This window comes from Tupaia chinensis, unplaced genomic scaffold (assembly GCF_000334495.1).
Source record: "Tupaia chinensis unplaced genomic scaffold, TupChi_1.0 Scaffold141943_1, whole genome shotgun sequence".
Lineage (NCBI taxonomy): Eukaryota > Metazoa > Chordata > Mammalia > Scandentia > Tupaiidae > Tupaia > Tupaia belangeri.
This window is the reverse complement of record NW_006201797.1, coordinates 723815-740870: the sequence shown is the minus strand read 5'-3', so window position 1 is coordinate 740870 and position 17056 is coordinate 723815. Positions and strand designations below refer to the sequence as shown.

At 42.2% G+C, this 17056-nt stretch overlaps 1 protein-coding gene across 2 annotated transcripts in view; it reads right to left on the bottom strand.

Annotated features, from left to right (window-relative positions):
- The window catches only part of DNAAF4 (dynein axonemal assembly factor 4), a 51117-nt gene that overhangs the window by 20039 nt on the left and 14022 nt on the right, over positions 1 to 17056 (bottom strand). For both annotated transcript variants that reach the window (XM_006163288.3, XM_014582019.2), the window contains exons 4-6: positions 8269 to 8497; positions 5778 to 5923; positions 462 to 571 (exon numbers count right to left, since the gene is read on the bottom strand). In XM_006163288.3, the coding sequence (XP_006163350.1) occupies positions 462 to 571; positions 5778 to 5923; positions 8269 to 8497 (485 nt within the window). The remainder of the gene's footprint in view (positions 1 to 461; positions 572 to 5777; positions 5924 to 8268; positions 8498 to 17056) is intronic.

Here is a 17056-nt window from a genome sequence, read left to right as displayed (position 1 = left end):
TCAGCAGGTGGCGTGGTGTTTACGGGTGCTGGGCTCCCACATGGCCAACTATGGTTCAAGTCTCAGACCTGGTGGCTTGCTTTCTCACTTTCCCTCTCTCTCTCACTCTGTCCTCTCTGGTCAAATTAAAATAAATAAATAAAGTTAAATAAAATAATTATTTAAAAATAAATGCAGCTCTGGGCCAGCAGGTAGCCTGGTGGTTAAGGTCCTATATCTCATATGGCTAACTCTGTGGTTAAAGTTCTGGACCCAATGGCTTCTTAACCACTATGTCACCTGCTGGCCTTGATCTGACTTTTATAAATATGGAGATTCTCCTCACCTAATTTGTTTATTTGAATCTGTCTGCAACAACACACACATCATACAAACACATAGGTCAAAATACCTAGAGAATGTGCTAAGTACTAACAACCAAATATAAGATAAATCTCAGGACCAGAGTTAGAGCAACGTACTTTCCTTTGTCTTTCAACCATTCGGGATTCTTTTCCTCTTCTTTTAAGTCGCAAAGTTCAGGAATATCAGTATTCACTGCCCTTAGAGCCTCGGCTTGTTTGTGTAGCCACTGAAATAAAACGAAGTCTTATGAAAGACACAAGATCTTGTTTTTATTAACAATTACTTTCAGATTTTCCTTCTTCCTCCAGAATCTGCTTCTCACAGATGTAAATATGACATTTTTTTTTTTTGAAGAGGTGCGTTCACTCACCAGAAAGAGACAGAAAGATAGGAGAAATCATCCCCCGGGGGGATGGCCACGCTGAATCCCTTCTCCTCCATTCTCCTCTTGGGATCTTGGGCACGCACGCACATGCACCCAGCATGAGTTTAAGCCACCGGGTCTGGGACTCAAACTGCGGTCAACTACATAGGAGTCCAGCGACATAGCCATCACACTAACTGCTGGTCCCAATATGACATGTTATGAACTGAATGTTTGTGTCCTTTCTAAAATTCATGTGTTAAAGCCTAACCATCAGTGCAATGGTATTTGGAGGTGGGACTTATGGGAGGGAATTAGGTTTAAATGAGGTCATCAGGGTACAGTCTCCATGATGGGATAAGCATCCTTATAAGAAGAGAAAGAGATCAGATCTCACGCTCCCTCTCCTCCCCATTTAAGGACATGATGAAGATGTGGCCATCTGCAAGCCAGGATAAGGTTCCCCACCGAGAACCCAGCTATATTGGCATCTAGATCTTGGGCTTTCCAGGCTCCAGAACTATGAGAAATATATGTTTGTTGTTTAAGTCACCCAGTCTATGGTATTTTGTCTATAACCACCCAAACAGATTAATGTGCTATTTGATGATGGTGATTTTTTTCTTAAAGATTTTTGCTTATAGGGAACGTAAGCTTGCCAGAGAGACAGAAAGACAGAAAGCAAGAAAGCACCACCCAGTGGGAGATGGTCACGCCACAATCTCTTCTCCATTCTCCTCTTGGGATCTTGGGCACGCACACATACATGCCCCACCCTGTGTGAGTTTTAAGTTGCCGGGTGTGGAATCTGAACCATGGTCAACTATGTGGGAGTCCAGCAACATAACCATTACACCATCTGCTGGTCTGGATGATAGTGATTTTTCTTTTTTTTTAGGGTGCGTGCACTCGCCAGAAAGACAGAGAGAGACAGAGAGACAGAAAGTGAGAAATCACCCCCTCTCCGGGGGAATGGCCAGCACCGCAATCCCATCTCCTCTATTCTCCTCTCAGGATCTTGAGCATGCATTCACAAGCGTCCCATGTGAATTTAAGCTACTGGATCTGGGACTCAAACTGTGGTCGACTACATAGGAGTCGAGCGACATAGCCATTAAGCTAACTGTTTGTCCCCTAATGATGGTAATTTTAAACTTCTAGTATTTATACAATATTAAACTTATGTTTTAAATCTCACTAGCTGGTATAGATCAACTAGATAAAAGTTTTTAGTCTAAATTTCATCCCTTCTGGAAATACATGTAATTGTTATTTTTTTTCTTGTTCATAATATATTTTGTCTATATTGAAAAATATACAAATACTAGTTTGTGTATATTGAGGTACTGTATACTTAGATATATTTTTGTACAATATAATATTTGACAATAAAATGGTATGCTCCAAATACTGTTGTTAACAGTTTGTTCTGATAAAAGCTGTTACTATTTTCTATAAGCAATAATTTAATAACATTGCATATTAAAAGAAATGGCTGATACATGTTTTCTCCATAAATTGCACAAAACAGTTCATCTTTTTTTTAAGAGGTTTTGTATTAGGGCATGTGCTCTCACTAGAGAGAGAGAGAGAGAGACATTGAGAGGAAAAGCATCTCCCACAAGAGGGATGCTCACATTATAATCCCTTCTCTCCTACATTTCTCCTTATGGGATTTTAGGCATGCATGCACATGTTCCCCAATGTGTTCTTCTTTTTTTTTTTTTTTTTTTTTAAGAGGTTTTTGCTATAGGGCATGTACACTCACCAGACAGAGACGTGCCCGGCGTGAGTTTCAAGCCATCGGGTCCGGGTCAAGAACCGCGGTCGACTACATGGGAGTCCAGCGACATAGCCATTGCGCTAACTACTGGTCTCCTTGATATGTTTTTCAAGCTACTGGGTCTCGGATTTAATTTACACTGCCAGCATTGTGGGATCCAGCTGCCTTAACCTCCATGCTAGCAGCTGACCCTACTTCTCCATCCTGTCAGGATGTTAAGCACACACAAGTACACATTCCTGGTAGGTCTTTTGAGCTGCTGGGGCTGAAATTCAAACCACAGTGGGTCATGTGGGATCTGGCTCCCCTACCCAAAGGCTATGGCCTCAGGCCAAAATAGTAAAAACGAATACTTATGAAATTCTTACTTAATAAGAAAAAATTTAATATTTATAAATTTTCATTATGTCTTAAGGGCCTTCAGTTATGTCTACAAATTATCAATTCAGAGAGGCATTGGTTGACACCCTGTAATAAAAACTGCAGTTCTGTGGCATGGTGACCAGCAGGTGGCATGTTGTTTGGGGGCACTGGGCTCCCACATGGCCAACTATCTTTCGAGTCCCAGACCTGGTAGACTGCTTTCTCACTTTCCCTCTCTCTCTCACTCTGTCTTCTCTGGTCAAATTAAAATAAATAAAGTTAAATAAAATAATGATTTAAAAATAAATGCAGTTTGGGCCAGCAGGTGGCCTGGTAGTTAAGGTCCTGGATCTCATATGGCCAACTCTGTGGTTAAAGTCCTGAACCCAATGGCTTCTAAAGCATGCTGGACAGTGACATTAGGTGGTGTGGTAGTTAAGGTGCTGGACTCCCACATGGCCAACCACAGGTAGAATTGCAGACCCAGCTACTTAAAAATCATACTGGTACTGGGACCAGCAGTTAGCGTAATGGCTATGTCGCTGGACTCCCACGTAGTCGACCACGGTTCGAGTCCCAGTGGCTTAAACTCATGCTGGGCGCGTGTGCGTGCATGCCCAAGATCCCGAGAGGAGAATGGAGGAGAAGGGATTGCGGCGTGGCCATCCCCCCTGGGGGGGTGATTTCTCGCTTTCTATCTCTCTGTCTCTCTCTGTCTGTCTGGCAAGTGCACGTGCCCTGTAGCAAAAACCTCTCCAAAAAAAAAAAAATCATGCCAATACTTACGCATATGTGCCCAAAATCCCAGGAAAAGAATAAAGGAGGGATTGCAGTGTGGCCATCCCCACTGGGGAGTGATTCTCACTTTCCCTCCTACTTACTTTCCCACTTACTGTCTCTCTCTGTCTCTGTCTAGCTGAGCAAACACCCCCTATGGCAAAAGCCTTACAAAAAAAAGCATGCCAAGCACATAGGCATATATATGTGTGTGTCCAAAATTCCAAAAGAGAATGGAGAAGGGATTCCAGTGGGGCCATTATCCCTGGTAGGTGATTTCTCTCACTTTCCCTCTCAGTCTGTCTCTCTCCAGGAGCACAAATACCCTATGGCAAAAAAATATTAAAAAAAAAAAAAAAACATAGGTCAGCAGGAGGCATGGTGGTTACAGTGCCAGACTCCCACATGGCCAACCACAGTTCAAGTCTCAAACCTGGTAGCTCATTTTCTCAATTTTTCTCTTTCTCTCTCTGGTGAAATTAAAATATAATAATAATGAATAAAATTATTTTTTTAAGTCTCTGGGTTCAGGATTTGAACCGTGGTTAGCTACGAAGGAGTCTAGTGACACAGCCATTATGCCATTTGCTGGTCCTAAATTAAATAATTCTTTAATTTGGTTTTACAATTATTTATTTAATTTTGTTTATTATAATTATTTTTTTAATTTGACCAGAGAGACAGAAACAGAGAGAGGGAGAGAGAGAGAGAAAGAGAAAGTGAGAAAGCAAGCCACCAAGTGTGGGATTTGAACCATGGTCAGCCATGTGGAAATCCAGTACCTTTACTACCATGCCACCTGAGAGCCCCTAAATAATTTAATATTATTTAACGTCATTTATTTGTTTATTTTAATTTGACCAGAGAGGGACAGAGAGAGAGAGAAAGGGAGGAAGAAAGTGAGAAAGCAAGCCATCAGGTCCGGGAATTGAACCGTGGTTGGCCATGTGGGAGTCCAGTGCCCTCAACCACCACACCACCTGCCAGTCCCGCTCCTAAATAATTCTTTAAAAAGAATAACAATAAATAAAATTAAACACACAATTTTTAAGAGGTATTTTTTGCTATAGGGTACGTGCATTCACCTGAGAGACAGAGAGACAGAAAGTGAGAAATCACTGGCCAGGCTGAAATCCCTTTTCCTACACTCTCCTCTTTGGGATTCTAGGCATGCACATACACATGCCCAGCATGGGACTCAAACTGGAGTTGGCCATGTGGGAGTCCATCAACATAACCACTATGCCATCTGCTGATCCCCCAAGAAATTCTTTTTGTTTTCCCCAACAAATAATTCTTTTAAAATATGCAGTTCTTAGTTTTTACATAACTTAGTTTGTACATAACTGTACATAACTATAGACATAATGTTCAAAATAATAAACAAATATATCCAGGAATCAGAAATTTACAAATGGGGGACCAGGAGATGATGTAGAGGTTACATCGCTAGACTTTCACACGGCCAACTGCGGTTTGAGTCCCAGACCTGTTGGCTTGAAACTCATATTCATGCCCAAGATCCCAGGAGGAGAATGGAAGAAAGGGGAATGAGATGTGGCCATTCTCCCCGAGGGGTGATTTCTCACTTTCCCTCTCGTGGTCTCTGTTTCTCTCTCCAGTGACCCCATGTGCCCTAAGGCAAAAACTTCTAAAAAATTTACAAATTAATGAAAGATATTAATTCTAAAATGTGACATTAGAAATTCCTGTTAACAAAAACCGTAATAATATATTAATACTTTTCTAATATTCTTTCTAAAACCCACACTGATCCAAAATTTGTAAATCTATATAGATGGGGCCAGTAGGTAGCATTGGGGTTAACGGCACTGGACTCCCACGTGGCTGACCGTGGTTCGAGTCCCAGATCCGGTGACTTGCTTTCTCACTTTCCCTCTCTTTCTCTCTCTATTTCTCTCTCTCCCTGGTCAAGTTAAAGATAAATAAATAGGGATGAGTAGATGGTATAATAGTTACATTGCTGGACTCCCACGTAGTTGACCATGGGACCAGTCCCACAAAATAAAATATTCAATATACTAAAAATTTAAGAAATTCAGACCAGTGCTAATTTCAATACATAAAATAAGTATAATAAACGTTTTCTTCTGTGGTAATTGCAATTAAAATAGGCATACCTACCTCCTCTTCTTCGGCAACTTGTGATTCACGGAGAGCAGTTGGGAATACTCGAGGAGTAAAGTTGATTTTAATATTGCCAACAGAGCGAGGAGCAGGGATACTGTCTTCCTTTAACTTCTCAAAAAACATATTTTCTGAATTTCTTACTTTTAAAACAACAATAATAGCAAACAAGTCATTTATTTCTCATTTTCTATGACTTTCCTGACAACCCAATAGTTACCAAGCTTTTAAAGTAATTATTTATCAAGGCTACTTCTAAAATCTCAAACAACTAAACCAAAGACCGAAGATAAATTCTCTAAAAAAGAATGTAAATTTCATCACTGATAATATGACAGCTAATGATTTGTTCTTTAACCATTGTCTATACTGAATGTTCTGGGATTCTCTTTGTTAAGCCACAGGGTCTAATGTACATCAACTCTAGGAATGATCCCTCTGGGCACAGTTCCCCCTGCCAATACCATCTTTCATTCCTTAAGCTCCTGTAACAAAAACATTTTCTATTCACATTTTGTGACGGTGTCAGTTTTTCAGCCATTAGAGCCGATGAGAAAGGCCTTTGTCTTTATTAATGAAAAGTTATGTTTTTATCTATTATTAATGAAAAGTTATCTATATTAATGAAAAGTCATCTGCTTTTATAAAGGTAGTTAGATATAATGATACAGGAGAAAAAATATACGTAGAGGGAGAAAAGTAGCTTAAAAAATGATAAAAGTGGGGACCAGCAGTTAGCCTAATGGCTATGTCGCTGGACTCCCACGTAGTTGACCGTGGTGCGAGTCCCGGACCCGGTGGCTTAAAATTCACGCCGGGCGTGTGTGCGTGCGTGCCCAAGATCCCGAGAGGAGAATGGAGGAGAAGGGATTGTGGCGTGGCCATCCCCCCGGGGGTTGATTTTTCACTTTCTGTCTCTCTGTCTCTCTCTGTCTGCCGAGCACACACGCCCTATAGCAAAAACCTCTCAAAAAAAAAAAAAAAAAAAGAAAAATGGAGCCAGCAGGCGGCATGGTAGTTAAGGAGGCTGGATTCCACATGGCTGACTTTACAATTCAAGTGCTAGACCTGGCAGCTTGGGAAACAAGCCAGGCATGTGTGCATGCATATCCAGGATTGCAAGAGGAGACTGAAGGAGAAGGGACTGTGGCATGGCTATATCCTGTGGGGGGTGATTTTTCATCACCCATCCCCACCCCACACCATTCTCCAGAGAACACACAACCCTATTAGCTCCTGCCGCCCCCAGAAAAAAATTCCCAGAGGGCATGTATGCTCATCTGAGACACAAAGAGAAGAAAAGGGGCAGAAAGACATAGGGAAAGGGAGAAAAGCACTTTCCAATGTGGCATGGTCACACTGCAATCCCTTCTCCCCTATTTCCCTTTATTTCTGCATCTTGTTGAGATTTGGGGTGCACATGCACATACACCTATCATTATTTTCAAGCCACCAGGGCCAGGATTTGAGCCCATACAGTCAGCCTTGTGGGATCTGGCTGCCTTACGCAATAGGCCATGGAGCCAGCCCTAGCACTCATTTTCTTGAGTCATGGGAGGAAAAGTTCTTTTTATGAAATTCTTTTCTTATCTCTAAAGCAGTAAGTGCTCAGTATTGCTAGTCCAGTTTAAGTCTTTTCATGCCTGACATGAGTGCATATTTACAATACCTGCATAAATTTCAAAAGAAAGTATACAAGTAGACTGAGACCTTACTCATTTTATTAGAAAATTTCACTACTCCTTAAAAGAATGCCTTTCGGGACCAGCAGTTAGCATAATGGCTATGTCACTGGATTCCCATGTAGTCGACCACGGTTCAAGTCCTGGCCCCAGTGGCTTAAACTCACGCCGGGTGCCTGTGCGTGCATGCTCAAGATCATGAGAGGAGAGTGGAGAAGAAGGGATTGCGGTGTGGCCAACCCCCCTTGGGGGGTGCGGGTGATTTCTCGCTTTCTGTCTCTCTGCCTCTCTTTGTCTGTCTGGCGAGCACACGTGCCCTATAGCAAAAACTTCTAAAAAAAAAGAAACCAGGTTTGTGTGTGTGTGTGTGTGTCCAAAATCCCAAAAGGAGAGAGAGAGATGGAGGAGAAGGGATTATGGTGCAACCATTCCCTGTGGGGGAGGGGAGGCTTTCTCTTTTTCCTGTCTCTCTCTGGTGAGCACACAGGCCTTGTGCAATCCCTTCTCCTCCATTCTCCTCTCGGGATCTTGGGCACGCACGCACACGCGCCCGGCGTGAGTTTTAAACCACCAGGTCCGGGACACGAACCGCGGTCGACTACGTGGGAGTCCAGCGACATAGCCATTACGCTAACTGCTGGTTCCCTCACCTTAGTCTTTTATTATATTATTTATCCTCAATATACCAGAAGAATGATTTAATATTGTAAATCAATTTACCAGAAAACAAACAAACAAAAAAGAAGTCCTACATACTTCAGCAACAGGACTCACTTTTCCAGAAAATATTAAAATAGTCATTGTACCTTTCATGGCAAGAGTTCTAGATGCTGAATTCCTAGTAAGACTTTTATGTTTTAATTTTTTCCTTTCTTCAGTTTGCTTTTCTTGGTGACTTAATTTCTCTTCTCTCTGAATGATTTTTTGTTCTTCAGGTTTTCTTTGATGTTTTTTCCAGATTTCCAATTCTTTAGTTGCTTTTATCCGTTCCTCTTCCTTTATATTTTCTATTTTTTTCCTCTCTTCTTCTTCAATCTGTAAAAGTTGCATTTACCAAATCCTTTAAAATATGTAAAAAGCAACATTTCTTTAATAAGAAATTCATTGCAATATTATTCATACCTCCAAACTCTTACTATTGTATCTGTAGCAACAGGAGTGAATGAAAAATTAAAATGGGAAAGGTAAATTATTTAATGCAAGGACCAGCAGGTGGCATAATGGTTACGTGGCTGGACACCCACATGGCCAACCATGGTGCGAGTCCTGGACCTGGTGGCTTGAAACTCACGCTGGGCATCTGTGCATGCATGTCCAAAATCCCGAGAGGAGAGTGGAGGAGATGGGATTGTGGCATGGCCATCTGCCCTGTTGGAGAGGATTTTGCTATAGGGCGCGTGTACTCGCCAGAAAGACAGAGAGAGACAGAGAGACAGAAAGCAAGAAGTCACCCCCCAGGGAGAATGGCCATGCCACAATCCCTTCTCCTCCATTCTCCTCTCGGGATCTTGGACATGCACACACACATGCCAACCGTGAGTTTAAACCTTTAGGTCCGGGACTCAAACTGTGGTAGACTACATGGGAGTTCAGCATCATAGCCATTACACTAACTGCTGGTCCCGATTTCTCACTTTCTATCTCTCTGTCTCTTTGGTGAGTGCACGTGCCCTATAGCAAAAATCTCTCTTAAAAAATCATTTCATATGAATAGATGAAATTGAATAAAATAATTAAAAATAAAAGGGACCAGCAAGTGGCGTGGTGGTTAAGGTGCTGGACATTCCCATATAGCCGACCATGGTTCAAATCCCGGGCCTAGTGGCTTGCTTTCTTACTTTCCTCTCTCTCTCTGTGTCTCTCTGGTCAAATTAAAATGAATGAATGAATAAATAAAACTGAATAAAATAATCTAAAAAAATCGTATTAAACATACTGATTTAGAGGTCATGGATAAAGGTTTTGGTCCTAGATCTAATACTAACTACTGATAAGATCTTGAAAAAATCATATCCTCTAATATTGGTTTACTCATATAAAAAACATGGGTAGGACCAGCAGTTAGCGTAATGGCTATGTCGCTGGACTCCCACGTAGTTGACCGTGGTTCGAGTCCCGGACCTGGTGGCTTAAACTCACGCTGGGCGTGTGTGTGTGCGTGCCCAAGATCCCGAGAGGAGAATGGAGGAGAAGGGATTGCAGCATGGCCATCCCCCCTGGGGGGTGATTTCTCGCTTTCTATCTCTCTGTCTCTGTCTGTCTGGCGAGCACACGCACCCTATAGCAAAAACCTCTTCGGAAAAAAAAAAAGAAAAACCATGGGTGAGCATTCAATGAGATGATATCTAAGGACTTATTAAAAATAGAAAGATAGATAGATAGATAGACAGACAGACAGACAGACATAAAGAATTCATTATTCTAAATGCCACTTTTCGGGCCAGCCCTGTGGCCTGGTGGCTAAAAGAGATTCCACATGGCTATGTAGTTCAAATTCTGGCCCCAGTGACTAGAAAAACCCATCAGGCATATGTGTGAGCATTCCCCAAATCCAGAAAGAATGGAGACTTGGGGAAGGGTTATGGCAGGACCACATCCCCCTAGGAGGTGCTTTCTTTTTCTCCCCCTCTTTCTGACTCTGTCTCTCTCTAGCCAGTGCATACACCCCTGGCAAATTAAAAATGAATAGATAGATAAAATTCACTTCTCCTAAAGCCTAAACAGATACACACATCAACATATTAATATATACACAAACATTTGTCTATTTATTGCAATTTCACCTTGTTTTAGGATTGAGGTTGTGCCAGCCTTCATCCGAGGAATGAGAAAGGGAAGAGCAGGAAAGGATACAGGGAGGATGAACCAGTGAGTTTGTCTTAGATGGGCACGAATATTTGAATTCAGTCCTACTGCCAACTACGCACTAGCAGTTTTCTGACACTTTCATGTAAGAACCTACAAGTCAGATGAATCTGAAAGCAGTATCTTTTTTTTCTAAATTGCTATAAGGCATGTACACTAGTCAGAAAGAGAGAGACAGAGAGGGAGAATGCATCTCCCATCATTCCCTTCTCCTCCATTTCTCTATCCTTATTGGGATTTGGGGCATGCACACACATGTACCCGGCAAAGCTCCTAAGGCCAGGATTCAAACCATACATTCAGCTATGTAGGATTCGTCTCTGAACCACCAGGCCATGTGCTAGCCACTGAAAGCAGTATCTTGTACAGGAGTATGGCGACTTTTCTGCCTTTTACAAACTTCCCTCACGTGAGCAAGAAAACAACCTACGAAATAGAGAGCCTGTTTGGTGTATATGGCTGACTCTAAGTATCTGACTTTCAGTGGAAAGAAAAAGTTCTCACTTCTTCTAAAGAAGCACTTTCTTCATTGATAATAATTTTCTGTCCTGGGAGACCAGCAGTTAGTGTAATGGCTATGTCACTAAACTCCTGTGTAGTCAACCGCAGTTTGAGTCCCAGACCCGGTGGCTTAAACTCATACCAAGCAAGTGTGCATGCATGCCCAAGATCCTGAGAAGAGAATGGAGGAGAAGGGATTGTGGAGTGGCCATTCCTCTAGGGGGTGACTTCTCACTTTCTGTCTCTCTGTCTCTCTGCTAGAAACCGCATGTACCCTATAGCAAAAACCTCTCCAAAAAATATAAATAAAAGAAAGAAATTTTCTGTCCTGGGACAAGCAGATGGCATAAAGGTTACGTTGCTGGACTCCCACATAGTAGAACATGGTTTAAGTCTCAGACCTGGTGGCTTAAATCTCATGCTGAGTGTGTGTGTGCGTGTGCCCAAGATCCTGAGAGGAGAATGAAGAAGGGACTGCAGCGCGGCCATCCCCTTTGGGGGGTGATTTCTTGCTTTCTGTCTCTCTGTCTCTCTCTCCAGTGAGCACATGGGCTTTTACTTTTAAAGTAAAAATCTATTAAAAAAAAGAGGGCCTGGCAGGTGCCATGGTGGTTAAGGGCACTGGAATCCCACGTGGCTGACCATGGTTCAAGTACTGGATCTGGTAGCTTGCTTTCCCACTTTCCTTCTCTTTCTCTTTCTCTCATTCTGTCCCTCTCTGGTCAAATTAAAATAAATAAAGTTAAATAAAATATTTTTTGGACAGATTTTGCCAAGTGAGAAATCACCCCCCCCAGGGGGGATGGCCATGCTGCAATCCCTTCTCCTCCATTCTCCTTTTGGGATCTTGGGCACACACACACACACGCGCCCAGTGTGAGTTTAAGCCACTGGGTCCAGGACTTGAACTTTTTTTTTCCCAGCGACTTAGCCATTATGCCATCTGCTGGTCCCTGAAATAATTATTTTAGAAAAAGAAATAAAATGCATTAATTATTTAAAAAAAAAAAAGAAATGTTCTGTACTATCTAATATACTAGTCACAGCCACAACAGTCTACTTAAGCACTTCAAATGTAGCTGGTGTGACTGAGAAACTGAATTTCAAAATAAGGATTTGCTGGGATGAAGGTTCCTAGATGTATTATTTTAGGATTATAAATCTAATGTTATAGTTGTGAAAACTGCACTGAGAGGTGCTCTGTAATACATGCATGACTTAATATCTTCCTCTGGAAAGCTGATTATTTCCTTTTTAATAATTATTTATTGGGACCAGCAGTTAGAATAATGGCTATGTTGCTGGACTCCCTGTAGTCAACTGTGGTTCGAGTCCTGGACCCGGTGGCTTAAATGTAGGCCAGGTGTATGTGCGTGCATGCCCAAGATCCCGAGAGGAGAATGGAGAAGAAGGAATTGCGGCGTGGCTATCCCCCCGGGGGGTGATTTCTCACTTTCTATCTCTCTGTAGAGCGCAGGTGCCCTATAGCAAAAACCTCTCCAAAAAAAAAAAAAATTATTTATTTCATTTTGGGACCAGTAAATGGTGTAATGGTTAAGTTGCTGAATGCCCATGTAGTTGAGTGTGGTTCAAGTCCCAGACCTGGCAGCTTGCTTTCTCACTCTCTCTCTCTCTCTCTCTCTCACTATCACTCTCTGGTCAAATTAAAAGAAATAAATGGATGAAGTTAAATAAAATAATTCTTTTTTTTTTTGGAGAGGTTTTTGCTATAGGGCGCGTGCGCTTGCCAGACAGACAGAGAGACATAGAGATAGAAAGCGACAGGATGCGAACCGCGGTCAACTACGTGGGAGTCCAGTGACATAGCCATTACGCTAACTGCTGGTTCCCAATAAAATAATTCTTTAAAAAAAGAAATTACTTAATTTTATTTATTATTATAGTATTAGTATTATAGGTATAATAATTATTATTACTATTGGTATGATTATAATTAGTATTATTATTATAAGCATTGTTATAGTTGGTATTATTATAATACCTATAGAATTGTAGGTCTTATAGCTAAGATGTAGTAGTATAAATTGATATTAATACAGATAAAAAACAAAACTGTCTGAGCTTGGGACCAGCAGTTGGCGTAATGGCTACATTGCTGAACTCCCATGTAATCAATTGCAGTTCGAGTCCCAGACCCGGTGGCTTAAACTCACTCCGGGCACGTGTGCGTGTGTGCCCAAGATCCCAAGAGGAGAATGGAGAAGAAATTATAGTGTGGCTATCTCTCCTGGGGGGTGATTTTTTGGTTTCTGTCTGTCTGTCTCTCTCTGCTTTCTGACAAGTGTATGTGCCCTATAGCAAAATCTTCAAAAAAAAATTTCTGAGTTTTATAAAAGGACCCATATAATGTCATACCTAATGATGGAATATTAGAAATATTTCCAGCAAAATAACTAAGGCAAGTATGCCTACTGCTTTACTGTTTTCCTAGAGGTCACAACTTATATATAGAACACATTCACTAGAGAGAGACAGAGAAAGGGAAAATTCACCAGAGAGAGACAGAGAGAGAGAGAAGGGGAAAGTGAGAAAGCAAGCTGCCAGATCCAGGATTCAACCCCCGGTCAGCTATGTGGGAGTCCAGTGCCCTTAACCACCATGCCACCTGCCAGCCCCAAACACAATTTAATTTGATTTTTTAAAAAATTGCCATAAGGCACATGGACTCACTGGGGGGGGGGGGGGGAGGTTTGGGGACAGAAAAAAACACCTCCTAGGGAGGTTGGCTACTCAGCAAACTCTTTGCCTCCATTTCTCCTCTCCGGATTTTAGGCATGCACATATGCCTAGTGGCTTGAAAAACGCCACGTCTGGGATTCCAAGTGCTCAGTAAGACATATGGGATTCAGTTGCCTTAACCACCATGTCACCAGCTGGCTCTGCAACTAATTTTATTTTATTGTTGAAAATCCCTTAGGAATTCCTACTACTATCAGGAAATTTTTTTAAATCTTAACATTTTACTTCTGGGGTCCAACAAGTGGTATAGTGGTTAAAGCACTGGACTCCCACATATCTGACCACAGTGAAAGTCCCAGACCTGGTGGCTTGCTTGCTCTCTCTCTCTCTCATGATGGCATGTGTCCTACAGTAAATTTAAAAATAATACAAGTAGGAACCAGCAGATGTTGTAAGGGTTATGTCACTGGACTCCCCCATGGCCAACCGCAGTTCGAGTCCTATACCTGGAGGCTTGAAACTCATGCCAGGTATGTGTGCGTGCATGCCCCAAATCCGGAGAGAATGGAAGATATGGGATTGCAGTGTGGCCATCCACCATAGGGGGTGACTTCTCACTTTCTGTCTGTCTGTCTCTGTCTCTCCAGCGAGTGCACATGCCCTACTGTAAAATATTTCTCGCTCAAAAAAATGATAATAATGAGAAGAAGCCTGGGCTACGGCCAACCAGTGTCAAGGCGGCCAGATCTCACATGGCCAGTTGTGCGGGTTGAGTCCCAGACTTGGAAGCTTAAGAAACATGCTGGGCACGTGTATGTGCATTTCCAAAATCCTGTGAGGAAAATGGAGATGAGGTTGTAGAATGGTTGTTCCTCTGGTGTTGCATTGGGTATGTGCGTGTGGGTGCTTTCTCACTTTCCCTGTCGCTCTCCAGAGAGCATGTGCACCCCATGGAGGGGAAAAAAAAAGCCTGAACTAGGCTCCTGAAGGATGAGCTGCCACATGAAAAGAGGGTTCCAGCTCTCTTAGTCAAGGCTGTAGGCCTATGTGGGAGTCCAGCGACATAGCCATTACGCTAACTGCTGGTCCCTCTACCGATTATTTTGAAAAGATTACTTACTTAAAAACAATTAGTGGGACCAGCAGATTGCTGGTAATGTTTATATTGCTGGCCTCCCACATAGTCGACAGTGATTCGAGTCCTGGACCCAGCAGCTTAAAACTGATGCCGGGGGACCAGCAGTTAGCGTAATGGCTATGTCACTGGACTCCCACGTAGTCAACTGCGGTTTGAGTCCCGGACCCAGTGGCTTAAATTCACGCCGGGTGCATGTGCGTGCATGCCCAAGATCCCGAGAGGAGAAAGGAGGAGAAGGGATTGTGGCGTGGCCATCCCTTCTGGGGGGGTGATTTCTCGCTTTCTATCTCTCTGTCTCTCTCTGTTTGTCTGGCAAACGCACGCGCCCTATAGCAAAAACCTCTAAAAAAAACGGATGCCGGGTACATGTGCATGTGTGCCCAAGATCCTGAGAGAAGGGATTGCAGCGTAGCCATCCCACTGGGGGGGTTATTTCTCCTTTTCTGTCTGTCTCTCTGGCAAGTGCTCATGCTCTATAACAAAATACCTTCAAAAAAAATATATATATATACTAGTGATGGAATCGGCAGATGGCATAATGGTTACATCATTAGACTTCACGTAGTTGACCACAGTTTGCGTCCCAGACCTGGCAGCTTAAAACTCATGTCGGGTGCATGTGTGTGCGTGCCCAAGATCCTGAGAGGAGAATAGAGAAAAAGGGATTGAGATGTGGCCACCTCCTGGGAAGGTGATTTCTCACTTTCTGTCTATATCTGTCTCTTTCAGTCTCTCCAGCAAGTACATCACACACACCCTATCGCAAAAAATCTCTCTCTCAAAAAAAAAAAAAAATAGTGCAGTCAGTGGGCAGCATGGTGGTTAAGCCACTTGACTCTCACATTGACAACTGCTGTTCAAGTCCTTGACCTGGTGGCTTGAAACTCATGCCAGGTGCATATGCGTGCATGCCTAAAATCCCAGAAGTAGAATGGAGGGGAAGAGATTGTGATGGGGCCATCCCCCGGAGGGTGATTTCTCATTTCCCCTCTCATTGTCTCTCTTTGTCTCGCTCTGGCAAATGTACATGCCTATTACAAAAAACTTAAAGAAGAAAAGAAAGACAAATAGCTTTGGGTCAGCCTGTGATGTGGTAAAAGTGGCCAGAACCCACATGGCCAGTCCCACATGGTCAACTGTGTGGCTAGAGCCTGATTCTATCTCTGAACTTTTTCAGTTAGTCCGACACAGTTGACCACGTAGGACTGACCATGTGGGATCCAGCCACCTTAACTACCACATCACTGGCTGACCCAAATCTAGTCATTTTTAAGTAGTGCTTATGTACATATCCAAAGTCTTAAAAAGAGAAAAGGAACAGAAAAGGTTGTAGTGTGGCCATCCCCCTAAGAGGTCCTTTCTCACTTTCCCTTGCTCTGTTTCTTTCCTCCAGTGAGTGTGTGTACCCTCTAGCAAATAATAAAAACACACAACATAAACCCAACTATTTTTTGGTAGAGATGTCATTCAAGTTTAAATTTTTTTTTAAATTTATCATTATTTTTCAATTTGCTATAGGACATGTGCATGCATTCACCAGAGAAACACACACATAGAGAGAGGGAAAATGAGAAAGCAAGCCTCCAGGTTTGGGACTCGAATTGTGGTCAGCCATGTGGAAGTCTAGTGCCTTAATGACATGCCACCTGCAGGCCCCAGTGACTCAACTTTTAAGCTGATTTAAAGTTTAAGTTAATAATGGATGCCTTTTGTTGTCATAAATCATCATCTGCTCTTATCAAGACACTGATAATCTTCTCTGAAAGATGTCTAAGACTGTACCGAGTGAAAACATTTTCAACTGCCCACCAAAGTAGAATTTTACTATGCGTAGTCAGTTCTAAAGCAATACATTCACACTAATTCATGCAAATATCTGGGCAACAGCTATTTACTTGGCAATGGCTTTAATAAGGTTAGCAGAAAACAATCCCAACTCTCCACACTACTAAAGAGACAAACTGTAGCACAGGCTACAGGCTTCAGTATAATCAGGTTCTACCTCAATATAATCCACATCTTTATATTTTATACATCAATGTTGCTAAACCACCTTTCCAAATACCAAACTCAGGTTTTCATATTCCACTAATTAATAACTTCAAGATATGGCATGGTGGTGCTGCCTGCCAGTCAATTGTTCTATTTTGTCATATTTACGAATACAATAGAGCCATTATTAAACTATTGGGTTGTCAGGAAAGTTGTGACGCATTTTTGCATAGACAAATAGAAAAATACACCATAATTGTTCTTTTTTTTAAGAGATTTTTTTTTTAAAGATTTATTTATCATTATTGTTAATATTATTTTTCACATGAGTTTTGCCAGAGAAAGACAGAGAGAGAGGGAGAGTGAGAAAGCAAGCTGCCAGGTCCAGGACTCGAACC